Source organism: Phycodurus eques, chromosome 22 (genome assembly GCF_024500275.1).
Source record: "Phycodurus eques isolate BA_2022a chromosome 22, UOR_Pequ_1.1, whole genome shotgun sequence".
NCBI lineage: Eukaryota > Metazoa > Chordata > Actinopteri > Syngnathiformes > Syngnathidae > Phycodurus > Phycodurus eques.
Window position 1 is genome coordinate 2,484,486 of NC_084546.1, and position 27,803 is coordinate 2,512,288.

Here is a 27,803-nt window from a genome sequence, read left to right on the forward strand (position 1 = left end):
CAATCTGATAAAGACGTTTTGTTAAGGTAATGCCCACCAAATTATCGCACCAGATCCGTAACGGTGGAGCCCGTGTGAGTTCACAACCCCGATGCTGGTTGTCTAGTTAACATATGAACAGATACAATACTACATCAGTTGCCATCAAAACCCCTGCATCAGTACCTTCAACGAGTTGGGAAAGTGATGACCAATGCGAAAGAGGCGATTGTTGGCCTTTCCTCAATTGCTGGCTGCCTAAACGGGCTGTGGTAGAAATATTTTTGTCATGACTGTCACCTCAATGACGTTTTCGTAAGCTACTTTCACACTGCATTCCCGGTAAATTGCTGCTTCACAGGAGTAATGGCATGATTAGATTCATGGCGACAAACTTTACACTCTGGTCGCGGTTTGGTGGAGTTGCACCTCTCTTAGGGAAGTTGGAAAATTGTAGGCTTGACTTGACATTCTTGGCTGCCTTAACATGCTGCGGTTAAAAGTTTTTCTTCTCACTATTATTTGTTTGGGACATTTTATTTGTGGATTCAGGTTTTGAGCAAAAGTATTAGCCTCTTACACGCTGCCAAATAATTGTTTTTGACATTTTTTTAACAGATTGCTTTCTTGGATGAAAGGTACCAATAAAGGATGAGGGTGGTTGATGGTTGATGCTAACGGTAGCTCTGTTGTCCGCACTAGTTACAACATGTAGCGGTTATCAAAAATGACCTCTGATAACACTGTACATCCCATAACACTGCAGCTCGGTTTAGCTTTGCCAACTTAGCTAACAGGTCATGCGAACAAGGGGGACTTGGTTGACCTCTGTGGGGTGCTTGGTTTCCATTGACTAATTGGAACCCCTGAACACAAATAAAAAACATTGCAAGTACAGATGTATTTGTACTACTCTCAACATTCTTGGGCTACGACTCCCAGGAAAAAGACACTTGTTGGGAATAACAGAGGAGGCGATAAGACAGTGGCTCTCAAACAGTTTTTAATCGGACCTCAGGGATGCTGGGAATCTCGACTTGCTGGGATTTTAATTGGATTTTGGATTGCGGGACAGAGTCCAACAAGCAGGTGGACCTTAACGTCGGTGAGATCATCATCTGGTCTTATCTGAAGGATCTTGTTCCCTTCGGCTTAGGACTGATTGGGTGTGAATTTTATTATCGCTTTGGATCAATGCCATTGTCCGGAATGCTCGTTGTTTGGGTTCCACTGGCTGACATTCCTTATGGATGGGGAATGTTCAAATCAAGCCTCTTTCCAGGTGTTTTTGAAAAACAAAAGCGATGACCGCAATAAGACCCGCGCAGCTCTGTTTTGAACAAAGACAGCAGCAACTCAGGGAGAAAACACAGAACAGTGACGAAAGAAGCGATTCTTCTAAAAACATGAAAATTGATGTTGCGTTAGAGTCACGAAAAACTGTGTCAAAGGTATTGAATGCCTCAATGCTCCATAATGATGGATGATGGTTCTGTGGGGTTTGCATCATCAACTCGGGATCCGCATTTGACTGTTTTATAGTAAGGGTGGGCAAACGAATTAAGTAAAATATTTTTATTTTATTAATATTCCTCTATTATCTGCAATAAATAAATTAAACAAATATGAGATAAATGCATACAGAATTAATATATACATATTAATTATTTTAAGGAAAACACAGCTATGTTAATGAAACAAATATAGGGAGTCTTGATAATGTAAATATGCTTGGTTAGTTTCATCAAACTTTTAGAAAGGTGCACACGTGTGTTTCATTATTATTTTTTACAACCATTATTCTAAATAATAGCATAGCTATTCTGCAATCAAACAACAAATTCCACACAGCCAAACATTTTACAATCAATTGATTATCATCTCAAGCATGATCTAAAGTGGGCTAAAGCTTGATGCTGGCGGAACGCCAAACAGCCAAATATAAATGACAGTCCAATTTAGCATGTAACATTTTTACATAGTTACATACTACAATATGTGCGCTATTAGCTTTGATTTATCAGCGGCGAGTGTTTGTATAAACACGCAGTGCAAATGAAGCCTGTGGATGTTTGTTTGTCAAAGTAAGTCACATTAAGGCTTGGGTTGTAATTTCAGCGGCGTGCTTTCATAAACTGCGCTCGACTCACTTAAGATGGACCTTTGATGCGTCTGCTGAGAGGACAAAAGTTTACAGGAGGAAGTAATCGAAAGCAGACTAAGGTGGTGTCATCAGCAGCAAATTATTTTTTTTTTTTTTTTTTTAAACAAGGTAGCAGATGTAGATGTAGGCAGAGCCTGGAGTGGCTTTGCAGATGCGCAAGATTGATGCTTCAATCCCCAAACCGGAGCTAAATAAAAACAAGCACGTTAAACTTGCAGGTGGGCTCTTTCCACGTGCTTTGACGGATACTCAGTTTATGGGCATCCCTTGAGCCTTGCCGTAAGCGTGCGCCACCCCCGCATAGGAAATCCTGTGCCAGGCCCAAGGGGCATCTGACTTTCATTTAGAATACCATCAAACGCAAACCACGACTGATTTGTGTTAGCGGAATAATGAACGCAGACTTGACTTTTTTTTTTTTTTTGTGCACGCACCACGGCATTTACATTTCATATGCATTCCACACTGCCCCGGGCCACTACATACGTCGCGAGAGAATCTAATCAATGCGCGTCGTGTATATTCAATGGGGACGTCTGCTTTCAGAAGAATTTGACTTTCATAGACTAGCCATGCTGAATTATTATTAATTCTAATCAGTGCTGGACTTGTGAGGTAATTGTGATTGTGAGGGAAATCCCTCTCGGGTTGTGATTGGCTGGCGACCAGTTTAGGGTGTACCCCGCCTCTCACCCGAAGATTTCTGGGATAGGCTACAGCCCGCCTGCGACCCTAGTGAGGATAAGCGGTATGACAAATGGATGGATGGATCCCTCTCGGGTGGGTTGTGTTTTGACAAATGAACTATTTGCCAACGTAGCATGTTTTTAAATGTAACCTACACTTTTGTGGCAGGTCAAGTAGTGAAGTTATTTGGGAGTTGGCAAAACGACTGATTAATTAAGGCCCAGACGAGATGGAGATAAATGGGGTGACTGTGCAAAAATCCTATCTTGGTCGAAATGAAAGCAGGAGTTGGAGATACCATTTATGGTACACATCAAGACCATAAAGTATCGTTACTATCACACAAAATTTGAATGTGGCGCAAAAAAACTGCGACCTGCGCGTTAGTGGTAGAATTCTGGTCCCCGTAAGGCCAAACTGTGGATAATGTTACACAGCTTAATGTCGGGTGTATATTTTTCCTAACGGGTGACCAGGAAATACTTGCAGGACAACAGCAATCACGGCTAAAGAGCATACTGATAAAACATGGTGTTTTTTTAAAGGGCCCGCGCATCGGGTAAACAAGAGCGAAAATTAGCTGTGTTAATACAGCATGTCGGCCAACTCAGGTCAATCATTGAGTGCTGCTTCCCAAAATTAATCAGCTAGAATTGCATTTTCTGTTTGAGGGCCAAAGGGCGTATTTTTGGCAGTGGTGGGCGGAGTGATCCAAATTGCCATATTATTGATAACATTAGCATAGTTTATTTTTTTAACTCTGGCACTGGGAGTTGTTTCATTATTTACACATTATAAATTCACTAATTGCTTTATTATTTGATACTTGAATCCGTCAGTATTGCACAAAACAAAGAAAACATTTGCGTCAGCTAGGAATTGTTAGTTGATGCAGTTTTTACTAATCTAGATCAGGGAATCCCAAAACAATCAGAGGGGATTTGTAAGTCAACTCCTGGTCTGGGGGATGCTTTACACAAGGTATCCTGGTGATTGTACCTCTGTGCTGGACACATTTGAAGGGGGAACTGGAGGTTCCGAGTTTGAGTGGTTGTCAGTGGGGGTTGGGTCTGGGGGATGTTTCACAGAAGGCAACCTGGCAGATGCACCTCAGGGACTGACTAATTTGTAGAGAGTGTCTTAGAGAAGGCAAGCGGGGGACAAATTGAGGAGGGAACTGGAGGTTTAAATTTTGAGCATTAAAGTTCCAAAGGGGAAGTCCCAAGCATGTCAGAGGGAGGGGGGGGGGGGGGTTTGCAAGTCACCCTCCGGTCAGGGTTATGTTTTACAGAAAGCAACCTGGTGGGTTAAACCTCATGGATGAACTAATTGGTGGAGGGTGCCTGGGGGATGTTTCACAGAAGGCAACATCGCAAACTCAGGGACAGACTAATTTGTTGAGGGTGTCTTACAGAAACCAAGCAAGTGACTGAACATCTGTGCCAGACAAATTTGAGGAAGGAACTTTTGATGGTTGTTTTGATTTTGAAGGTTTCTGCCCCTGAGGGGTGGGGAATGTTTTACAGAAGGCAACCTGGCTGGGAACCTCAGGGACGGAGTAATTTGTGGAGGGTGCCTGGGGTATGTTTCACAGAAAGTATCCAGGTGAGTGAGCCTCTGGGATGGGATGGACCCGATGTTGAGGAGTTCCGTTCTTTTGAGGGGGGCAGGGGAATTCTTTGACATATCAGAGAAGGGGCCACAAGCTGGTCTGGGGGATGTTTCACAGAAGGAAACCTGGCAAATGAACCCCAGGGATGGACTAATTTGTAGAGGTTTGGAAGTTTAGAGATTGAGTGGTTCTGCTCTGTGGGGAAGTCTCTGAGCTGTCAGAGAGTCTTTGCAAGTAACCTCCCAGCGGGGACACATGGGAACCAACGTCACGCATCTGTATCTAATGCCAAGGTTGGGTAAGAGATACGCCTTAACCCCTGAACCCCGGGTGAAAGTCAGTCATTCGTCATGCTTCGCTGGATCACAGCCGCCATTTGGTAGTAGGTTTGCCTGTGGGGGCCTGGGTGGGTAGCGCAAGTGGCGAGACCCCCGCTAACAGTCTGGAGGGTCGTAACCACAACAGGGCAGATAGTCCGTCTTCAAGGTTTATTTTGGTGTCGCCCACCCGCTTGTCGGTCGTCCCATTTAGCTGCCGACTCGTGTTTAAACCACTCTTTACCAAGCGCCGTCCGTTTACATTATCCAGGATGTATGACACTCTGGCCCTTTGCTTGTGCACCATGTGTATGTTACACCTTTCTTAGTCTCTCCCAAACTCCTGAGTTTCCATGCTCGTTTTACTAAAAGCCTCTCTCCTGTGTCGATATTCTGAATTAAAAACGTACATGGTAGATCTAATCGGAAGTTGAGCTCAGGTGGTCCAATCGTCCATGCCGCTTATCGGGAAGTTTAGCGGGAGGTTAAAGCAACATTTCTCCTGACCTGTGGCGAAGCGAAACCAGGGACCAAGGACCACCGTTGGCTGTTGTTTTCTTCCGACGCTGATTAACTTGTGGTTAAGGTCTATTTAGGCATTGAATTGCTACATCGGGCTGGATTAACGCCCCTTTAGGTGTCGTGAACTCCGTTACGCCTGTATTTCTTCAAAACTACAAAAACCAGCCTTGGCAAAATGCTAATCTGACTTTATTTTACAAAATTAGCTGTTAAACCTCACTTTAAATTCCGTTTACACTGCAAATAGCGACGTCTGGCCTGGATTAGTCATGCCCTATGCTGCTTGTCACCAAGTAGTGAACTCCATCAAATGAATACGAGTCTGAGCTAAATATTAATTTGTTGTTAAATAATGACAATAGTCATCAAACTTGAGTTGACACCCCGTTTCGCCAGTTAATAGCTATGTCAGGCTAGGATTAAGTGCACCCTCAATTGGTTGTCGTTATGTTGTGAACTCCAACAGAAGAGTAGTGAAAAATGAAAAAAAAAATGTTAAAGTTGACGTGAGGCAATGAAAACCATCAATTCAATTTGCGTGTAAATCCCATTTAGGCACAAAAATAGATATGTTGGGCATGGATTAATCACGCCCTCTGCTGGTTGTTGCAGAACTCCAAAATACACTGGCCTCAGCTAAATGCTAATATGAAATTAGCATATGAAAATAGCTGTTAAACTTGAATGCATGTTTTATCGATGAAGAAATAAACGCTTGGGCCTCAATTAATCCCGTTGTCACATAAATTGTGGGAATAAGTATCACACCAAACACTCAAATGGATTTTCATCTGTTTATGAGTGATGTCCTTAAAAGAGTTAAAACGAATCAAACTTTTTTTTTTTTAAACAGTAATTGAAGAGAACTCACCGGCCACTTGATTAGGGACACCAGCCTGCACAAACCACCTTGAGCTAGTAGCAGCTTGCTAGCATACTGAGATGTTCCTATTGTTTACAAACAACAAACATAAAACGAAATATGAAATTTCTTATTGTACGGCCGAATAGTAAATAAACTACATTTATAGTCGATTAGAAGTGCAAATTTGATGGATATTTAACAAACCTGTACTATTTGGTGACTCGATGTAGCGCAGACGACTCACTCGAGTGGAAAATGACGCACGTCATATGTCACGTGGGAAATGCCGCCACCTAGCGGGTGAACGATATATATATCCTGCAAGTCAAACACATTACAAGGCAACTTTGAGAAGAATATTGTATGAGAAAAATTGGACGATTTTGGGTGATATTTGCACTTCAATGCTTTAGGGAAGGCCATAGAGGTAGTACTATTATAAAACAAAATACACAATGTAAACTACAGTCTAGTATCCAGTATAATATACACGAATAAATTTACCAAAATTATTTTTTTTCTGTGCATTTCTCCTAAATTGAAAATATAAAATTGAAGATTGAAATAAAAATAATAATTTTAAGAGCCCATTTGATTAGTGGCCACCTGGGGGTGCTGTGTCCACGTTAATATAGGGATGATGAATTATATTTATAATCTGTAGAAGACAAATGCAACAATTAATGCATAGATTGATGATTTTAATATTTAATAACTCATCCCACAAGTACAGCATTTATGCTAGAACCACTGTAAATACGTATAAAAAAACAGAAGCTGAAACATTTATAAAGTCCCTTCCAGTCAAGATGAAGTGTCCTTCTGTTATCATTGATGCTCCATCACTATCACTCAAATAATAATAATCATCCTCCTCACCCAAAGGCAGGAAATTCCAGTCTTCGCTTTTCATTTCCGACCTAATCAGTCTTTGCCAAGTTGGCGCACAGCCACAAATTGCTGCAGTCAGCAATAAAACAATGAAAAGAAAGATGTGAGCAAAAGGAAATAACTATATAACATGACATATTACAATATGCTTACATACATCAGCACCAACAATGGGTAGCTATTAAAAAAAAAAAGTTTTATATATTCAAAATGGTGTCTCAGTCACGACAGTGGACACAAGTGTCTTCACTGCCTAATAGTATACAGGGAGAGGCAGGACTGTCCACTGTAGTGACTGATGCACAAGTTTGACACGAAAACCTGTCGCCTAAAGCGCGAGGTCCTTCCGGATGGCCCTAAAGAGCCGGACGAAAGACCCGGCCCAGGCTTGGCGCCTCTCTGTCCCGCTCGCCCTCGCCGCCGTCTGGGCGGCGTACACCAGCGTCAACACGGTCCTCTCAAAGTCGGGCGCGCTCATGGGGCGGCGGCGTTCATCCAGCCCGGCGGCCAGACGCAGGACCTCCGGGAGGCTCTTTGGGAGGACGCCGTCGCAGATGAGCTCCAGTGAGCGAGCGCCCCGCAGGGACGCCAGCTCTGCGTCAGGGATGACGGGCGGATCTTTTCCTAGGATCTCCATACCGGACAACAGGATCTGAACACAAGACAAGGAAATGGAGTTTGGGTGTCCAAAGAGTGCACTTGAATTGAACTAAGTCTTCATGTGAAGTTGATTTAGTGGGAAAAGAATGTGGCTTGAACAAAAAACATTCCTGGTCTTCCTGCTGATAATTTGAATGCGGAGCGCAAACCTCGAACAGAAGCTCCACATCCTCCACAGATTTCTGGAAGGAATGAGCCAGCAGCCATGGTGTTTGCCACTTTGGATGCAACGTCGCTGGGTACAAAGCTGAAAAGACAGCGAGGCAACAACCTTACTGTTGGTACAAAATGAATTGAACCAAAACAACTCAACCAAATGATGATGTTAAAAGAGTTACCAAAATGTGATGATTGATAACATAGGGTAAATTTGTAAAATACATTTAACCAGACGGAACATTTTTGTATTTATTTATTTTTTAAGAATAAAACTGGTTTAAAAAACAACAAACAAACAAAAAAACTGCTGATTATTGGATGACTCCTAGTTTTGTCTCTTTGTTCCCTGAAAAGCGACACGAAGTTCACTCAATGAACACGTAAGCGTAGCCTGATGGACTTCAACCCGCGCGGGGAACTTTTAATCCCGGCACAGCGCTGGGGGAACAACAAAGCTATGCTAATTAGCGGTGCTAAACGTTACCGCTCGTTGGCTGGAGGCGTGGGACCACACTGAGGCAAACAAAATGGAGGATGTAAAGGAGGGAAGACATCGTGTTAAGTCGTCGAGGGCACCGGCTCGTCTTTGTGAATTCATCCCTTGAGGCTCACTGAGCAAATTCGACCCCTTCGTTTCTTTCTTCTGTGGTTATCATCTCCCGTTTATTACTGTTATATCCTTCTGTTTTGACTTTGGAGGCATATTTGCCAAAACTCTTACATTTATAGCTATTTGTGTAATAATAAAACGTGTCCAGTTGTTTTCAGGCCACCTGACTGAAAATAAGCGCTGCGAGAAATTCCTCACTGATCAAAGCCAGCAACAGCAACAAGCAAACTTTCCAATTCAAAGACTGATTTTACGGTTTTAATGAGTTTTGTAGCTTTTTGAAGTCAGTAAACATTAACAAGGCTGACTCACCCGAGCGAGGGTGCCGAGCGGCCGCCAGGCCGCTGATGAGCAAAACCAGCAGGAGCACGTCGGAGGCCATCGCGACGCGTCGTCCATCTTCTGGTCGGCCGTGGTCTCGTGTCGTTACGTCGCGTTCGCATCTGGAAGCGATCGGGCGTCCGGAACTGACGGACGTCCCTCTTTGGCGCGGATCAGCCACTGGCTGGCGGACTGGACCGGACGCTTTTTCTTGGAGTTATGTCAAAAATGGCAAGAAGCCGATTGATATTGAGTGACATCTAAGGCAAGAAGCCTATTGGTTTAGAACAGTGGGGTGGGCAAACTTGGATTTTGAAAAGGGATAGATAGATGGGGTAGGTCATTTGTGGATGAGGTTAAAAAAAAAAGTAGAGTAAAAACGAATAATTTAGTGCATGTTAAATGATCCATTTGACTATTTTCTAATCACTCAATTACCTAAATACTTGATAAGATTGTTTTTAAAAAGTATGTAAAATTGTCTATTTTACAAATATTTTTTGTTCACATTATATAACTTAATTATATATGTGAAACATTTTATTTACTGTATATGCAAAATTGTTTTGATTTTACCACTTTTATGATTTACAATAAATCAACTAACCATTCAATAAATGTAAAGTGTGCATGTAAAGTTGTCTAATTTAGATTTACTCAATTTAAAACAACCAATTATTTGAGATAATAAATGATTTTACAAAATCTTATTTCATTTACAATAAATGAAAATGATTTATTTCATATTGTTTAAAATATGCGGTCTGTACATTTTTTAATTTTACCAATTTTTTTTTTTAAATAAATCAATGAACACAATTAAATGTACATGTAAAATTATGTAATAAAATAAATGAAAAAATAAATGTTTAAGTAAAATTGTCTTTTGATTTTATTTATTCAAACAATCAAACCTTTTTTTTGCGAAAGACCAATATTAAAAGACCCTTGATAATGTAAAAGCTTTGCCCACTCCTGCTTTTCGAATAATTGGAAAACGTTGCCGTGGTTGAAGATTGCGTTACGACATGACCGAAGCCTCAGATGCTCTCCCCTCCTGCCTTTTCTCCCCCCCCCCCCCCCCATTACCCCCTTCTCACTCATTGTATATTCCGGCGAGCAAGACAGGGCTCTTATCAGGGGTTAAACGTTGATATGTGCCGCCTTGTTGTTTACCAGCGCCTGTTTTTAATTTCCCACAAGAATGTCGGCGGAATATTATCTGCCTTTTAAAAGTCCACAACCAAGGCGGAAATCAGATCTGTGCCGCTTGTTTTTCTGCGAGCGCGTGCGACACGCTGTTCTATTCCCCACAAAACAAGCAGATATGAAATTTCCCCCCCTCCCCCTCCCGTAACATTTAAGAGACACAAGATTACAAGCAGAACAACAACTGGAGCCTACTCGGACATGACATTAAAAGCAAATGTCGAGAGGCATCGAGTAGCATTCAAGACACTGGAGTTTGTGTTTAGTTGTTTCTATGGCTATCATCACAGAAAAAGCCAAAGAAGAAGCAAAACACGTGACAACTTTGACGTCACAAATTAGTGCGTAACTATTGGTCAATTTTTAACTGCCATTTTCTGGCATACAGTGCTGCCAATAACCACAGGGGGGCAGTGTTGAGACACTGATGTCTCGATAAAGGAAAAAAAAATCCTGCAGGCATCACTTTTCCACACCTAATTGACTTCCATTCAAGTGTGAGGTAAATGTAGACATCAAAAGTCAAGCTGACTTGATGTTAATCACATGACAAAATGTATCTTTTTATAGGCTGAACGTTTAAATTTAAAATACACATCACTCGATCATTTAAATATGTATTGGCATGGATTATTGTGTATATGGTCCACAATGCTCATGATTATATATAGAATATCTACAATTAAAGCGAGGTTCAGTACCATGTCTTTGGCTGGATTTATCTTCCTACTGGATCTGCTCGTTGCTCTTTTTGTGTGCGACATGAAAAAAAAACAAGTGCATCCAAACGTGTCCCTTGTTAAAAGCTCGCACTTCCACTCCCCCATCACAACAGCCCGAGCCTCCTCACAAAGCAGAGTGTCTCGTTCGACGGCATCTGTCGCCGCCTACCCGTTGACCTGTCGTGTCTGGATGCTAATTAAAACTGCGTTTCCAGACAGCGGCAGCCATCGCAACCAGACGAAATCAACTGTTGTTACAACCCGCTGCTTGTTAGTCCATGAAAAGTCAGATCCAATCATGATCCCCCCTTCAAAGCTCTGCTTATTTTCATTCCTGCCCCCCCCCCTCACTCTTTTTTTTTCTTTTTACATCTTGACAAAGCAGTCCAAGATCTGAAAAGCTTTTTATAAAAGGGGAATATAACAAATACCAAAACAACTGTTCTTTGCAAACTGTTAAGTGCTTGTTATTACTATGTCTGGTGGTAAGCAACACCAACACCCTAATTAAGAGCCGTACATTAATTTCCTCAAAATTAACATCCCTATTTCCCCCCCCCCAACCGCAAAGTGACTTTTCGACTCGCCATTATCGGGCCCAATCAGCCTCACCGGCTGTAGCATTTCATTTGCGCGCGTTACACTCTGGTGACAACATAATTAGCACAAGCCGATGGTCGCCAGCAATTAAAAGCAAAGGAAACAAAAATCTCAGCGGGTGGCGTGATGTTTCCGCGAGGGGCGCCGCTGAACCGACGTCAAAACCCGACCCCCGACGGACTCATTATTAGCAAACGAACGCTACAGGTGATGAGGCCTTGACAGTCCATTAACTGACATCAGCGAATGATTCACCGAGTCAGTGAGTCGGGAAACAAAGGGGGTAGAAGGACGGAATTAACGTGACAGTAGAGCGGCAGATTCACACCTTTTGAAGAATAAATGGCGCACAGGTGTGGTGTGAGAAGGCTCGGTTCGGGACTCAGGAAAGTGGCTTGGACACAAAAAACAGGACCAGGGTAGGATCTTTCATAAATGACACGCAGGTGGAAAAGTGCTCAGGCAGAGGCACAAATGTTTACTCAAGAAAAACGCAGGTGGATAAACACCTGGGCAGAGGCGCAGATGCAAAACAGGGCAAGGTCACCAAAAAAAAAAAACACAGGTGGGGGGTGGGTGCTCGACAGAAATGATTGGGTGGTGATAAAGTAATATCAATACCAAACGAAATAGACAGGGAGCCAATTAGTAAGACTAATAATTAAACTCAGACGCAGGTGGAAGAATACCTGGGAAAAGAGGAAGCTGATTGGCTGGACACCGACAATCGGTGAGGTGAGACACTGGTGGGAAAATGCTTCGGTGGGATACAAACAAAGGCTGACTTGATCTATAAAGACACCGATGGAAACAAAAAGACTGGGCTAAAAAATGTTCTGCAGTTTTGGGCCATATTGTTGTCATGGTTACAAGTAATGGGCAAGAACACTACCTGACCCAATCTTCACACTCCCATGGGGAAATAACTGTCACCTGTAGCGGGCATTTACCCTGAATAACTGTCCCAGTGGTGCACTCGTGGAAATGTGACTCCCTGCATGAATCAAAGGTGCAATATTCACTTTTTAATGAAGACAAACCAGTAACCTGTGGCCACGTTTTATTCGAGAAACAGGAAAAAAAAAAACTCTCCACCGTCAGGAATCAATAAATGACAGCGCTTGCTAGTCAAACTTTACACCAGTTTTTTTTTTTTTTTTTTTTTTGTACTATAGGTGGTGAGGAGCGAGGTCGTATTTAATGCCAATTATACAGATGCCACATTTTTACCACAAACATACTATATGACCATAATTCAGTCCCCGCCTGCTCATGTGTCACGATAGCCGACATGATAGCATTTTCATTCGCGCACGGATTTGTCTGCTGGTACTTGGATACGAAATTTGTTGCATTAGCAGGAAGTCGAGAAAGGCTCAGCAAAACCCAAGAAATGAGAAGTCACCAAATTTCTTTCACCGGTGAAAGGAATATTAACTCCAAGGACCACTCTGATACCTTTCGAGAGATATACAATTTTTGGGTCACCGCCTGTTTAAGTCGTTACAAAAATGTATCACACCACAGCAGAACAACAACTCGGGAGGGCATAAAGTTGGCCGAACGGAAGTTTGACAGGGAAAGTTTGCTAATAGCAAGAGCTGGGGAGTTGTCAGCATAACGCCGGTATGCTTACTTTGTGATAAGGTGCTAATTAGTAGAAAAAGGTAGAGTGAAATCCATTCAAAAGTGGCTACTTGTGATGCATTTCTGATGTCTTGTGACTCGCATGACTGCGTAGATAAATTGTTTGCGTTGCTCAAGATGAAAACCATTCAAATCTACCCTTTTCTCCCCCCTCTTTCCGCTTCGTAAACATTCATTATCGTGCGAGGCGGCGATAAAGGCGGGCAACAAGCGAGGCGAGCTGCAGTTGCGATAATCATTAAGTGTACAGTAACAGGCCCCCGGAAAGGTTAATAGAGTGCAAATGATCTTTTTGTCCCGATAGACTCCAACTGAATTAGCCTGCCTGTCTGACGGAGCAGCAGCACAACAGCGGGTAACAAACCAGAGGAAATGAAGGTGAGAGAGTACAGGAACTGCGAGAGCAGCTCGACTTGGGAGCGGTGACGTAAATAACGAGGCACTCCCAAAGGGAAACGGAGGGTCGATCCAAACAAGACCCCCGTTACAGATGGATACCCACACAGATCATGAGGAATGCCAAGAAGTTTGTCAAACCAGAAACAAAATGCGTGAATTGGTGCCATCTACCAGGGAATATTCCAGCGATATAGCCGTAGGGGACAATGGTGGTTCAGTCTATGAGGACTTTGCTTTAAGAATTTGGGGGATGGGGCTGAAAGACTGAGGGCGACGAAGGGCCAGTCTCGTTGCTGGAGAGTTGCCAGGACTGCTGAGGTATAGTTGGAGCACGCTTACCTGGGCAGTTTGGCTCGGGTGGCAGTTGTCGTCAACCCGAATGTTGCCGGTTAGACCACCGAGTCGCTCCAATCCGAAGGTTAAGGCTAGAATACCTGGGTCTCCCCAACCCGGAGTTTGCAGTTGAATTTGCTAGTCTCCCATACCCAAAGGTTTAATGCCCCAGTCTACCCATCCTGTAGGTTGAAAGTTCAATTTCCAAAGTCACCCTAACCTGTAGGTTGTAGGGTCGATCACTCAGTCTCCTCAACCAGAAGGTTGGGGGTGAGATCCCTAATCCATGCTTGGCTTTGTCTTTTTTTAAATGTACACCATCAGGCGACACCATCAGGTACTTGGCACATGGTTTTCCAACTGGAAATCCTCATACCATCCACAAAGACCTTGCCTGGTTTTACGACCTGATCAATGCCGTGACATACTGCCCATCTGGCGGGAGGCTCAATCACCGCACCCGATTGTCTGCATCAAATGCGATAAAACGATCCCCCGACCCCCAAATATAACAGTGCCCGAGTCTATATTCCCGCAGCTCACTCCTAAATTTGTCTTGTAATCGCGGCGTTGTCAACAAATGCAGCCATGTTGTGTCCACAAACGTTACAACAGGACACGCACTTTTGAGTCCATGTGTGCATTTTACACGCTCAAACGTCACAAGAGGCTAAAACAAATCTGCTTAAATTACCCATGAAAAGATCACCGAATGGCGCTATGATTTCTCCCCGCAACCTTCTACCGGCATGAAGCCGGTTGCACACAGGGAGACTGTAAACTCAACACGTTAAGTACATGACGTCGCGGGAGCAGATTTTAGGGTAATAACGGCGTGCGGAATCAAATAAGAAAAATAATTGTATTTGTCGGCTCGAAATAGTCGACGTTGTACGCGGGCCATCTTGTCTCGTTGTAAACCAACTACACATGGTGGGGAAATAAAATATAGATTAGTCGCAGATCACTCACAAGCTCCACTAATGCACAAGACATGGAGTCGATGACAGATGAGGGGAGAGAGGCGGCGTCAAATATGCCCGAAAGGCCATCACGAGTCCATATTAATTATGCTAATGATTTGTATTTGCTACTTCATTAAGCAGCATGTTGAGCTGACTGATCACAACGGAAGTGGCGCTTAATAAGTGGAGCCAGCACATGGCCGCTAATTACAGCATCTGCCAATCAGTTTGGTCGCCAACGTGCAAGCACCAGAGCCGATTGTTGACTTAACACAAATCGGCCCGAGTAACCGCGTTAATTTGCGCCTTTTATTCACTCGTGGGGAAAACTGCAGCGTTCAACTTCAGCAGATTTATTAGCATCAACTGATAAATGCTTCACCAAGGAGCTCCGTTTTTTTGTTCTTGAGGATTGTTAAAAGATATCTCTATACCGCATATAAAATTATTTAAGAATTAGTACACCTTGGCGCAGAGACATTTCTCTTTTGTTGGGCAATTTTAATTTCTCGGTGAACAATGCATATTGACAAACATATTCTTGCAAAACAAATATCAGGCATCTTGACATTTTACCCCTTGACTTGATCTATTCACAAATTTCATCATATTTCGTTTCATCTATCATTTAAATATTTAAAAAAAAAATACATTTCTGAATTTCCCAGTGAATAACGAAAAACACTCAATTAGGATATTTCTGTGAATCCAGGATTTTCTTACCTTTGCAAGGCAATTTTAGACACTTTTCCGCCTGAAAATGTGCAAATGTAAACAAAACATGTTTGTGCAGGTGTACAATTTGCCGCTAAACCAAATGAGGATCGCTTGTCGTCTGCGGCCTACAGTTACTTTGCGCAGTAATTATTGGAGCAGGATCCGAGATGTCAAGGAGGAATTATCCAGGGAAGGGTCTCCAACGGGGGGTTTTGCACATCTGACGACTAAATGAAAAGCAATTACTCATTTCATACTTCATCAGCATCACCCTGGACCAGACATCAAAATGATTATTTGACAAAACATTTGAAACACCTCTCTGTGATCATGGTCAAAAATGGCTCAGATGAAGTCAACTGTTATGGACATTTTTATTCTTGTTTTTACAGACTTTTTGTCACAACAAAGTCAGCGAGAATGTTTGCTCTTTTTTTATTTGTATTTCTTTATTTTTTTTTAAATAGTAACTTTGTAGCTAGCAGTTATTCGTTTAAATTGAACCGAGAAAGAGAGCGACGGCGTGATGGCGTCCAAGCAGACTTGACATGCAGCCAAAGCAAATCCGAGGAGGGGGAAAGAAAAATGGCCACTATTCAGGGTCGGGGTTCTGAAAATATTACGGCGGTGCACCCCCCACCATCCAGTTTACTATCTCAGCTGCAAAACAAACATTCTAAAAAAGCCGCCTAGTTTTCGATGTTAACGTGACTCCCCAACCCGCCCAAAAAACATTCAAGTGCTCCTAGTTGTTGTTAGCCAGCATGGTGATTGGTCAATGGGCACAGGAAATACTATGGGATAAGTAAGCGATATAAAAAGGAACTTTATGGGAAGTGGGAGCAGTTGAGTTACTTAAAAAAACTCTCTTAGTCAACATTTGTACAGTGCAATTCTACAAAGGACTTTTGGAGCCACACCGAAAAAGAAAACGTATAAGTCCTAATTGTGCGGGGGGACCGCAAAAAGCCAATACTTTCCGAAGAATTGTTTTTTATTGATAATTAGCGTGTATTCTTCAAGAAGAAAAAGGGCCCAAAGTCAACATTTCAAGGTTTTTCAAATACAGTATTTTTTGGGGAGAAACATCAATTCTAATATACATAATGCATATTTTTTGAAAAAACAACTGAAAATGAAAAAAAAAAAAAAGGTCTCATATTAGTAAGTCTTCATGTTCTTATTCTTTAAAGAAAGTCTTATTTAGTTGACTTAAATCTCACATTAATACAAAAAAATCACTACGCCTAAAATTACTACTTTTCGATCTAAAAATAGGATTTAATTGTCATAATCATTTCTGTCCAGTGTGGCCCTAACATTCCTTTGTACAATTCAGTATGCAGAGGGAATTGTAACACAGCATCACGTTTAAGGGTGACTTTCATTTACGTGCTAAGCTTTGTGTTTCATTGGAGCGACTTGAGCACGCACCCTCCACCGGTCCTCCCGTTAAATGGCAATAAACCAAAAAAACAAAAACAAAAAAAAAAAGAGAGAGAGAGAGAGAGCGAGCGAGAGAGACGGAGAAAGGAAACCACATCCTGTAGGAGTGGGACGAGAAGAAAACCTCTAAACAGGTAAGATGAGCCCTCCGGAGATAGACAGAAGCGGTAAGGGGGAAACCACCTGGTTTCGTGCCCCCCCACCCCGCGACGCCAGCCTGCGGCGCCCCCCCCCCCCTCCCACCCACCCTCACTTGAGCAGCGCCTTGATGGCGTCGTCGCTGACCACCTCGAAGGCTCTCTTGCCGTCCAGACCCTTCTGATCCTTGTCGGCGCCCTGCGGAGGACACGCGAGGGGGAGATTGACCAGGGCTGAAATATACGTCACTGACACCCCAGCTGGGCTTGGACTCATTAAAGTTTGCTTGTGGAAGTTCGAGTGACACCAGTGAGCTCGTTTGGACGACAGGATACAACAGGGCAACAAACATCACGCTTCTGAGAAACAACAAAATGTCCCATTCGTAAATATATAGACGAATTACAGAAAAAAATATATAATCTTGCAGGGGGTGGGGTAATGTAATTTGTCAGTTTTTCAGGAAAGGAAACAAAATATTTGAAAAAAAAAAAGATTTATATATTTACGGCAGGACAAAAAAAAAGTTCTTTAGAACAAATTATTTCAAGAATGTAGTATTTTTTCTAATATGTTTTGAAAAACAGTATATTGCTTGGGAAAAGTTGAATTCTTGAATCATGCAAACACCTGACTGGGTCTCCTATTTGGGTTAAATTGGCTTTTTAAAACGGGTGACTGCGTTGCAACAACAGCACAGTTTGCACTAAAAAAGGGCAGCGAGGGGGTATTAACCCAGGGGTCGGCTCCCATGGTGCACCTGGGAACACACAAAGGCCTCGTTTGGCAACAAGAGCTGCTATGAATGAGCGACACCAGTCAGCAGGCTCTTTATAAGCTCCAACATGGCGGCGGCGGACGCACAGAAAAGACTACAAATAATAATAAGTGGGGAAAAAGCTGGTACGCTCATTTGAACTTTGCTGCTAACCAAAACAGCATGGAGCGTAAACTAGCTCAGGGGTGACTGCTATCACAAACAAGTGCAAACAAGTTGTATTTAAAGGTGATCTTCGTGCCCCTCGTATGTGGTCACGTCTATCCCTTAAATGACACAGAAATTCTAACTCCTCACGAACCTTGTTTAAAACTATTACAATAAAATGTGTCATTTCAAAAAATAACGTCGCATTTATGGAGAATGTTGTCAAGAAATATGTCACATTTTATGAAAAGCTAAGCTTTTTTCCTCAAGGAAAATGTCTAACTTTGGGGGGAAAAAAGTCATTTTTGTGGAAAAAGATATTCCTCATGAAGATGTTAATTTTTTTTAACGTTTTAACTGAAACAATTGGTCTCAATGGAATTAATCATTCTTGAAAAATTGTATCTTCAGAGAAGTATTTTAAGAAGAAATTACACTTTTTTCCCACCAAGAATAGAACACTGTTGCCTTTTTTAGGAGGAAAAACATTCAGGCTAAAAAAATAATTTTACATCCCTAAAATAATTTATGTGCACAAGCCACGATTTGCAGACAAAGGGTAAAGTAGTTATATTAGTAATATTAATAATAGACAGGTGGTCTCGCCGCAATGTTGTGTGTGTGTCCAAAAAGCAACACGCAAATAATATTGTTTATGACTATTACAATTCAAGTAACCTTTTATGAGGGGGGGGGGGGTGGGGGGGGGGGGGGTGAAAGCTTATTTTCCCAAGGAAATTTGTCATTTTGAGAAAAAAATGAACACAACACTGGGGGAAAAGGTAATAATAGATAAATATGCACCAGGCACTATTAGTAGATCACACTAGTTCCCTGCTAACTACTTTGGTTCACCAGCACAATTTAATGAGATGCAATAGACACGAAATAAATTATCAATACCAAGCTTTCAGCGAGGTATTAACTTTGGATAATATGACGACTATTTTAGTATTATCAGAACTGTCTCATATAAGGAGGTGTGCCTCACATTTGATTTAGTGCGATGTTAACCAACCTTTTCTAGCAGGACCTTGACACAGGCGGCGTGGCCCTCGAGGCAAGCGGAGAACAATGGAGTGAGGCCATGTTTGTCGGGGGCCTGACAAGAGGACAGAGGATCTTATTTTATGCGGACAAAACAAACAAACAAACATATAGGGAATGTAAAGGGATTGAATTATGGTTACGTTGACATCTGCTCCCTTGGAGAGGAGGAACTCCACTACGCGTGTCTGGCCAAAGTCACAGGCGTAGTGCAAGGGCTTCCTGCCGCCATCCAGGGTCCGGTTGACGTCTTCGGTCTGCCACGCAGAACAAGAGAATGGGCGGGGAAAGAAAACACTTCATATAAACCCACAATTGATTATGTCACTTCACAGGTGACGAAAGCAAAGACTCATTAGCTAAGTGGATGAGTGTGACCAGTGTAGATCTGGTTACTGCAGTCTCAAATGCCAACACCCGATCTGCATGGGTGGCCCACCACTGGAGCTCATTCAGTTCATATCATTGAATCCGGTGACTCCAAACCTGTGAGAGACCCTCAGAGTGGGGAAACATTGATTTAATCTAAACTCCACCACTACTAAGAACAATGTTTTTTTTCCCCCCCTTCTCTCTGATCATTTATTTCCTGTTTCAATTCCTGCGACAGCCCATTTCGGCCGCACACTAGTTGGGTCGGAATCGAGCGTTTCATCAAAGTCTTAGGAGTCTAACAGCTTCCTGCACACGTCAGTTGGGCAACCGTTTAACACAACAAATTACTTCCTGTAATGTGCGAAATGTTTGAAAAGCACTGCCCTTGGTGTCTGCCAACTGTAACATTTTAAAAACGGTCCTGCCCTGAGCTCTTGACACTTTTTTTTCTTTATCTGCAATGATAAAATCGCGCTAAGTGGCATAAACGCGTGCGCAAGCTCCCGCCTTGCCTCGCAGGTAAAGCCCCTCCCACCTCTTAAATAGAGGCCACTGAGGCAGCTGTTAGTGACACTCTAGCTAATATTTCTATCAAAGGACAACAATTAAAGATCAAGTTCGGCAAGTCAGACGAGAGCATCTTGTTGTCTGGTGGATTTCATTCAAAAAAACGATGGCGTGAACAGTCAAGACGTGCTTTCATTGTTTGATCTTAGTGACCACAATTAGGACTGATCTAGAATGGAGTGTTATGGGGTGATCGAAGACTGCACACTCAGCGGTTGAGTCGGTGAAGAGAATTTTGTCGCGGAGTTCGGTTTTTACAATCGAATATTCTGCAGATTATTCCATCCATTAGTCGGATAAAAACTGACTTTGCGACATTAAACACCAAAGTGTGGATGTGAGGTGCGAGTGTAGTCCACTTTGGATAGCCATCTTCACGTTCCACACTATATCATCTGTGAATTTGTGGGGGGGGGGGGGGGGGGGGGGGGGCGCTGGTGGGAGTCAGCGAATGAGAGTTGGCTGCTATGACCTCAGGTTAACCGTGAGACAGTCTGCGTGTTGACATTTGTCTTTTACGCACTTTCAATCTTATTTCTATAGTAGCAGTAGGCCATGTGAGATGATCACTGCTTCAAGGCAGAGATTTTGCTTCAATTTATATTAGTAACCAAATTATTCAAGTTACCTGATCGATCATTCCAGTTCTACATTATTCAGGCAATGGTAGTCTTCTCTGGTCGGACAAAAATGTAAGCCACTGTGTAGGGGCTAACTTGAGCAATAAAATGACTGATCATTTCTGTTGATGGATGTTTTGTCTCGCCTGCTAGCTTTGAAATTAACCAACAGGTTGTCGTGCGTCTCAACTAGCCACCATAAGCCTTTGCCTGGGGCACTGAACAAGCATGCATATCATAAATATAGCATCTAACATTATTCCTGGTAGAGTTCACGTTCATATAAGTGAACGACAAAGGCTCTATAGCTGTAACGTGACGACAGGTCCGTTCCTGTCACCGACGTCGCCCAAAGCACGCCACAGTGCTAACGCTTAGCGGCTACCAAAACGCCAAAATAAAAACTTCCCAGTGAAATCATACTTTGATGTAACTGGTATAAAGCACATTTAAGGCTTAAGTGGCAAATACACCCACCGGAACAAGAATGGCTCGCTAATTAACGTGGTGCCGTTAGGCAAGCGGGGCTAACGTTAGCTACTATGGCACTTTCGACACGACGGCCACTTGTCGGAGCATTAAACTCGCTTGACTAACCACACCGGCATCTGATTCTCTTTCCTCCCGCCTCTCCTCTAGCCTCTTACCGTCACCAGCATGGATTCGACCACCTCCAAGTCGCCGGTGTTCAGCGCCCAAGTCAAATCTTTGTCGCCCATTTTGTGTGTGCGCTCCTTAAAAGTAGTGTTGCAAAAAAAAAAAAGTTAGCTTTCTCGCTAGCGTGTGTGTGTGTGTGGGGGGGGGGGGGGGTTCTTTTCCTGTCGTCGCAGAAAGAGAATCAAAGAAACCCACTCGTCTAATAAAAAAATAGTACAAAATGAGAGAGACCTGCTTTCGTTTGGAACGGACGGTGACAAAAATACGGAAGGAAGCTAAGAAAGGCTGAAAATAAATGCGGAAAAAAGGCAAGTTAGCAGAAAGGGATCCGCCTATCCAGCACGAGCTCTTCCGGTATCGTCACCCGGAAGTTAACGAAGAAGAAGAGACGCGAAATTATGTTTCATTATTTAATAATTATATTGTACACTACTACTCATAAGTGTGTGTGTGTGTGTGTGTGTGTGTGTGTGTGTGTGTATATATATATATATATATATATATATATATATAGAGCGAGAGAGAGAGAGAGAGAGAGAGAGAGAGAGAGAGAGAGAGGGAGAGAGGATACTATAGTAATAGCAATATTAATCAGTTTTTAGTATAGCAAAATGGTGTTATACTACTACCTGTACTACTACTCCTCCTCCTAATAGTTATGATTATTTTTCTGGAATAACAATACTCATAATCTAGAACATACCAAAAAGGTTTATTTTTGTTATACTACTACAACTACTGCTACAAATACTATACACGTTTTTTGAATTTATGATTACTATTCCATAAAAAAAAACAATATAATACAGTTTTTATTTTTGTTGTAGCACAACTAATATTCTTACAACAACTATTAGTTTTCTTATGATTATATAATAGCAATATGAATAATAGGAAGAAAATATTGTAATTTTTGTTATTCCACGTGTATTAATGTATAAACTACTGCTACTATTTAATAATAACGATAATATTATTATTACAATTACATTATACAATAGCCATATTAATAATCGAAAATAAATTGTATTTTTATTTTTGTTAGTGCACAAGTATACTACGATACATATACTATCCCACCTAGCAACAAGACTACTATTATTGAACTAATAATGTAATTTATCATTTAATTATGCCATCTAAAGGACTGCACTACAATTACAAAAATATTCTGCTAAATTAATAACATTGCTGCCTTTTTGTTGCCGCTTTTCTAGTAAGATGACCATATATACATATTAATGTATTATGTTTCATCGTAAAATGACAACAACAAAAAAGCCCCTTTGCGTACAGAGGAAGAAGAATGACAAATTGCACCAAAGTGTCCGTTTATTTGCAGCCACGTGAGACGTTCAGGGATGAACTTGTCCATCAAAATCCTTGGAGTATTGATCGAAGCAGACAGGCAGGGGCGGAGGAAACAGTTATAACTACCTTGACCTGTTCAAACTAAAAACGGCAAAAAAAAGAAAAGTCAAACGTCTCATTGCGATAGCATCGCGCGCCTTCATTTCCTGTCCACTAACCTCGTTCCCTGGACGAAGGCTAGCGGCGTTCGTCTGCTTGAGCCTTGCTGTGACTTAGAGGCCCTGACACCAATGTTATGGCGCTATCACGACACGGGATCAGCCGCTCCCCTTGGGGAAAAAAAGGCAATCTATCCGTAGCAAGAGGACGACTACTTAAAAAAACAAAAAAAACACCATTTTGGAATTTCAAATTCAAGCTCTTACGTAGCCTTGCTCCCCGTAGATGCTTTTTACAAGCTCGCATGTCGCCTTAATTGATGGCGTGACTGTGATAATAAGGTCTCAGGAGTTGCTGTCTCAGTTTATCAATACCTCGGTGTGTCCTTCAATTGATTGGGAGATCCTTAATCCTACAGTGGCTTCATAATACTCACATTGTCCTTTGCGCGGCCAGTACCGCATCAATGAGTCCAGGGGATTGCATTGCGCTTGAAAAAAAGCTACAAGTACAGACAGTAATGTTGTGATTAAATGATGTGTAATAATGTCCTTGTCCTTTCGAATTCTGCCTAGCAATAGGTGACGAGGCTCATGTGTAGCCCCTGAATTCTGCCTAGCAACAAGTGGGTGCACAAATGAGTCCTATGGCTCGAGTGTGCCCTACGAATTCTGCCCAGCAACAAGTGGCAGCACATATATCTTCCAAGTCTGAATGTGCCATAGGAATCCTGCCGAGCAACAAGTGGCTGTGTCCCACACATTCAGCTTTGTCCCAAATTACAGTGCAATGTGTTACAAAGCTTGGGTGTGTCCCACGAATTCTGCCTGGCAACAAATAGCCATGCAAATGATTTTCTGAAAGGGCTCAGACGTGCCACAATAATTCTGCCTAGCAACAGGTGGCAGTGCAAATTTGTTAGAAGGCTGGAGTGTGTCCCACAAACGTTGCCAAGCAGCAAGTTACCGTGCTAGTGTGCCAAAGTGTTTGAAGGCCCAGGTGTGTCACACTAACTCTGCCTAGCAACAAGTGACAGCGCAAAAATGACCAATAAAAATCAATTTGGCGATTTTGGTAACGTAGGTAGTGAGCTAAAATGTATTTTAAAGTTGGATTTCTTGTCTGTGTTTCAGGGAGAAGTTAAATGTTTAAAAGTGTCATGACAACCTAGCTATTAGAGAAAGAAGAGGGCGCCCCGCAGGTAATTCAATTCATGTATTCACGGCAAAAGTTTCTGCCTGAGCAAAGTCCTAAAGTGAATCTTCCCGTCGTTGCGACGGCACGTCGCCTCCATTTTTCAATCCATTAGCGGTGCCCAGGCGGGCGCTACTGTATGCAACGCTGGTCACCGTAATACACTACGCCATTCCTACACAACCTCCAGGGGGCAAGGGGGCGGGGAGGGGGGGCCCTTCCCTCCCACCGCCATTTTTATTCAATTAAAGCTCCCTGCGGCCTTTCAGCGCCGCCATAACTGATGCTTTAACGTCGCAATTATACAATTTAGTAGACTAATTCCACATGCATGACTTATTTCGAGATTCAATCAGTCTGTATGCAATAATAATATCAAGTCATAATGCAGTGAAAGTGTTGAGTCGGTAATGCAATTCATATTGAATTACTGTGCCTGGTAATGACACGTAAAAAGGGAGCGCCAGACAAAAGTAGTCCTCACCCCAAAACAATGTATCCATTTGGATTTCATGAAGTTGTCCATACCATCTCATGATACAACCCCAATTCCAATGAAGTTGGGACGTTGTGTTAAACATAAATAAAAACAGAATACAATAATTTGCAAATCATGTTCAACCTATATTTAATTGAATACACTACAAAGACAAGACATTTAATGATCAAAGTGATACACTTTATTGTTTTAGCAAATAATCATGAACTTAGAATTTTCTGGCTGCAACACGTTCCAGAAAAGCTGGGACAGGGTCATGTTTACCACTGTGTTACATCACCTTTCCTTTTAACAACATTCAATAAACATTTGGGAACTGAGGACACTAATTGTTGAAGGTTTGTATGTGGAATTCTTTCCCATTCTTGCTCGATGTACAGCTTCAGCCGTTCAACAGTCCGGTGTCTCCGTTGTCATATTTTACGCTTCATAATGCGCCGCACATTTTCAATGGGAGACAGGTCTGGACTGCAGGCAGGCCAGTCGAGTACTCACACTCTTTTACGACAAAGCCATGCTGTAAAAACACGTGCAGAATGTGGTTTAGCATTGTCTTGCTGAAATAAGCAGGGGCGTCCATGAAAAAGACGTCGCTTGGATGGCAGCATATGTTTCTCCAAAACCTGTATGTACCTTTCAGCGTTAATGGTGCCTTCACAGATGTGTAATTTACCCATGCCATTGGCACTCACACAGCCCCATACCATCACAGATGCTGGCTTTTGAACTTTGTGTCCATAACAGTCCGGATGGTTCTCTTCCTCTTTGGCCCAGAGGACACGACGTCCACAATTTCCAAAACCAATTTGAAATGCGGACTTGTCGGACCACAGAACACTTTTCCACTTTGCATCGGTCCATCTTAGATGAGCTCGGGCCCAGAGAAGCCAGTGGTGTTTCTCGGTGTTGTTGATAAATGGCTTTTGCTTTGCACAGTATAGTTTCAAGTTGCACTTACGGATGTAGCGCCGAACTGTATTGACTGACATTGGTTTTCTGAAGTGTTCCTGAGCCCACGTGGTGATATCCTTTACACGTCGATGTCGGTTTTTGATGCAGTGCCGCCTGAGGCATCGAAGGTCACGGGCATTCAATGTTGGTTTTCGGCCTTGCCCCTTCCATGCAGTAATTTCTCCAGATTCTCTGAACCTTTTGATGATATGATGGACCGTCGATGATGAAATCCCTAAATTCCTTGCAATTGTACATTGAGGCACATTGTCTTTAAACTGTTCGACTATTTTCTCACGCACTTGTTCACAAAGAGGTGAACCTCGCCCCATCTTTGCTTGTGAATGACTGAGCAATTCTGGGAAGCTCCTTTTCTACACTATCATGGCACCCACCTGTTCCCAATTAGCCTGTTCCAAACGGGTGTTTGATGAGCGTTCCTCCACTTTCTCACTTTTTTGCCACCTGTCCCAGCTTTTTTGGAACGTGTTGCAGCCATAAAATTCGAAGTTCATGATTATTTGCTAAAAACAATCAAGTTTATCAGTGAGAACATTAAATATCTTGTCTTTGTAGTGTATTCAATTAAATATAGATTGAACATGATTTGCAAATCATTGTATTCTGTTTTTATTTATGTTTAACACAACGGTCCAACTTCATTGGAATTGGGGTTGTAATTCATCATAACAGAATTTTAGTTAACTAATTTTAGGACATATTTATTTGCATTAAATCAAGCGCTGGTGTGTATGTATTAATACAAAGTAACAGTGTAGTGCTGAGGGTGTGAGTAAGACATAAGCCATAAATCCATAAATATAATATCAGATGCCGTCATACTAATCATCATCATTTTTGCTGTGATTTAGGCCCCCTCGCTGCCATTTTTAATAAATGTTATGTCCCTGTAGTCAGATGTTATACTTTAGTTGAGTAATTATACGGGGATAACTGTTTATTTGGACGTCCCTTTGATTTTTTTCAGTGGGCTTTTCAATCACCACATTGAGGTTTTAGCAAAGTAAACGCTGGAATTGTACCACTGGTTTCAATTTATCCTCATGCTAAGCGCTGAGAAGAGAAGCTGGCATCTCTCTTTTCCAGCTGGCCATTCCGCTCCCCCCCCCCCCTCGTTCTCATCCGAGTCTGTTGTGTGGTGGAGCGAATGAAAATCATTTTGGAGTTCGACGTTTAACATTGGGCCACTTTGGGGCTGAAAGAGAAGTAATAATGTATATATTTTTTTTACTGAAACTGCACCAGGGCGCAAGAGGAAACAAGTTATGAATAATTTTCCACTCAGTAGAGCTTCACATGACCCGGTGCCATCGAAGAAAATGTCTCAAATCTCCACTGATGCCTGCAAGGCGGAGATAATAGTTTATTACTCAAGGATGCAATGCTCTCCAGTGCAAGGTAGATGATGATACGAAGTGCACGGTGAGGACCTGAAGTGCTCTGAATATCTGATTTGCAGCTGGGTGTCAATAGATGGGCGCCCTCTAGAGGCCAGGCCACAAACACTGCCTTCAACCAGACACAGGAAGCAACATTTTCTTCCCCTTTTCACGATATCACAGTAAGGCATTACGAAAAAAATGATGACATCAGTAACCCACACTGTCGTACATTTTAACCTCGTTCCACCTTCCTGTTGGCTTAAAGGCTCCTGTGGGCCCATGAATTTTGCCTGCTAACAAGTGGCCACACAAATGAATTTAAGGCTTGTGTGTTCACCTACAAATTCGGGCCAAGTGGCAGGTGGCATTGAAAATTTGATTTCAAGTCTCAAGTGTGCCCTACGAATTCTGCCTGGCAACTGGTGACTGCGCACATGTGTTATAAGTCTTGGCTGTGCCCCATAAATTCCACCTAGCAACAAGTGGCCACGTAAAAATGTTACAAGGTTTAAGTGTGCCCTATGAATTCTGTCTAGCAACAAGTGACACATTTATTTTCAAAGCTTGAGCGTACCAATAAAATTGTGCAGGGTCAGCATGGTCAACTTACAAGCTGAAACTAGAGATAATAAAAAAAAAATAAAAAAAAAACACAGTTCACAGTACAGTTCACCTGTATCACCCGCCATCATCATTCCGTATGGAGAGCCCTCATCCATCACTCAGACATCCACTCCCTCCCGTGAACAGGCCTGACGGTAGGAGGTTGGGGGTCTCGTGCGCCCCCCTGTGCGAGATGCGAGACCTGATAGGATGTGACAAGTTTATTAGGCACAAATCAGGCGGGCACGCTGATCCCTTCACGGTACTCCGGTGCTTTTTCCCATCACGGGTGGCGAGATCCTCTCGCCTCGCGCTAGCATTTCATCTATCTTTGTTTATTCAAAGCCTCTGGGCCTTTCCGTGATATTATCGGTGCCATGGAGGAGACACATCTCGGCTGGATTCACATGCAGGCATGCGTGATTCCATTTCTTTTTAGCTTTGGGTTTATTGCCCACCCCAAAAAAGGCTGAGTTAAAAAACCCATTCGAAAAGTGCAGTTCAATTGACGGATAACTAACTAAGCCCT

The 27,803-nt window shown here is 42.5% G+C and overlaps 3 protein-coding genes across 3 annotated transcripts in view; all 3 read right to left on the reverse strand.

The window, feature by feature from the left end:
• The window catches only part of sema3c (sema domain, immunoglobulin domain (Ig), short basic domain, secreted, (semaphorin) 3C), a 31,390-nt gene extending 24,890 nt beyond the window's left edge, over nt 1-6,500 (reverse strand). The window contains exons 1-2 of the mRNA XM_061667186.1: nt 6,351-6,500; nt 6,153-6,229 (exon numbers count right to left, since the gene is read on the reverse strand). The gene's annotated coding sequence lies outside the window, so the exon portion shown is untranslated. The remainder of the gene's footprint in view (nt 1-6,152; nt 6,230-6,350) is intronic.
• A 338-nt stretch (nt 6,501-6,838) lies between these two features.
• On the reverse strand, nt 6,839-9,135 carry LOC133397285 (protein FAM180A). The gene is made up of 3 exons (XM_061667986.1): nt 8,779-9,135; nt 7,847-7,944; nt 6,839-7,689 (listed from the first exon to the last, which is right to left on the reverse strand). The coding sequence occupies exons 1-3, from the start codon at nt 8,846-8,848 to the stop codon at nt 7,366-7,368; spliced, it is 492 nt and encodes a 163-aa protein (XP_061523970.1). The 5' UTR covers nt 8,849-9,135; the 3' UTR covers nt 6,839-7,365.
• Nucleotides 9,136-15,739: 6,604 nt separating this feature from the next.
• On the reverse strand, nt 15,740-21,508 carry mtpn (myotrophin). Its single transcript, XM_061668181.1, has 4 exons — nt 21,145-21,508; nt 19,079-19,192; nt 18,907-18,990; nt 15,740-17,161 (listed from the first exon to the last, which is right to left on the reverse strand). The coding sequence occupies exons 1-4, from the start codon at nt 21,214-21,216 to the stop codon at nt 17,075-17,077; spliced, it is 357 nt and encodes a 118-aa protein (XP_061524165.1). The 5' UTR covers nt 21,217-21,508; the 3' UTR covers nt 15,740-17,074.
• Between the last annotated feature and the right edge of the window lie 6,295 nt (nt 21,509-27,803).

Excerpts from the sequence above, each read along its gene's own strand:
- mtpn (XM_061668181.1), bottom strand. The coding sequence starts at position 21,216 with ATGGGCGACAAAGATTTGACTTGGGCGCTGAACACCGGCGACTTGGAG. Across the intron at positions 18,991-19,078 it reads CCAAGGGAGCAGATGTCAAC|GCCCCCGACAAACATGGCCT; the intron begins GTAACCATAATT and ends TCCTCTTGTCAG. Across the intron at positions 17,162-18,906 it reads TCAAGGTCCTGCTAGAAAAG|GGCGCCGACAAGGATCAGAA; the intron begins GTTGGTTAACAT and ends TGTCCTCCGCAG.
- LOC133397285 (XM_061667986.1), bottom strand. The coding sequence starts at position 8,848 with ATGGCCTCCGACGTGCTCCTGCTGGTTTTGCTCATCAGCGGCCTGGCG. Across the intron at positions 7,945-8,778 it reads CGCTCGGCACCCTCGCTCGG|CTTTGTACCCAGCGACGTTG; the intron begins GTGAGTCAGCCT and ends CTGTCTTTTCAG. Across the intron at positions 7,690-7,846 it reads ATGTGGAGCTTCTGTTCGAG|ATCCTGTTGTCCGGTATGGA; the intron begins GTTTGCGCTCCG and ends TCTTGTGTTCAG.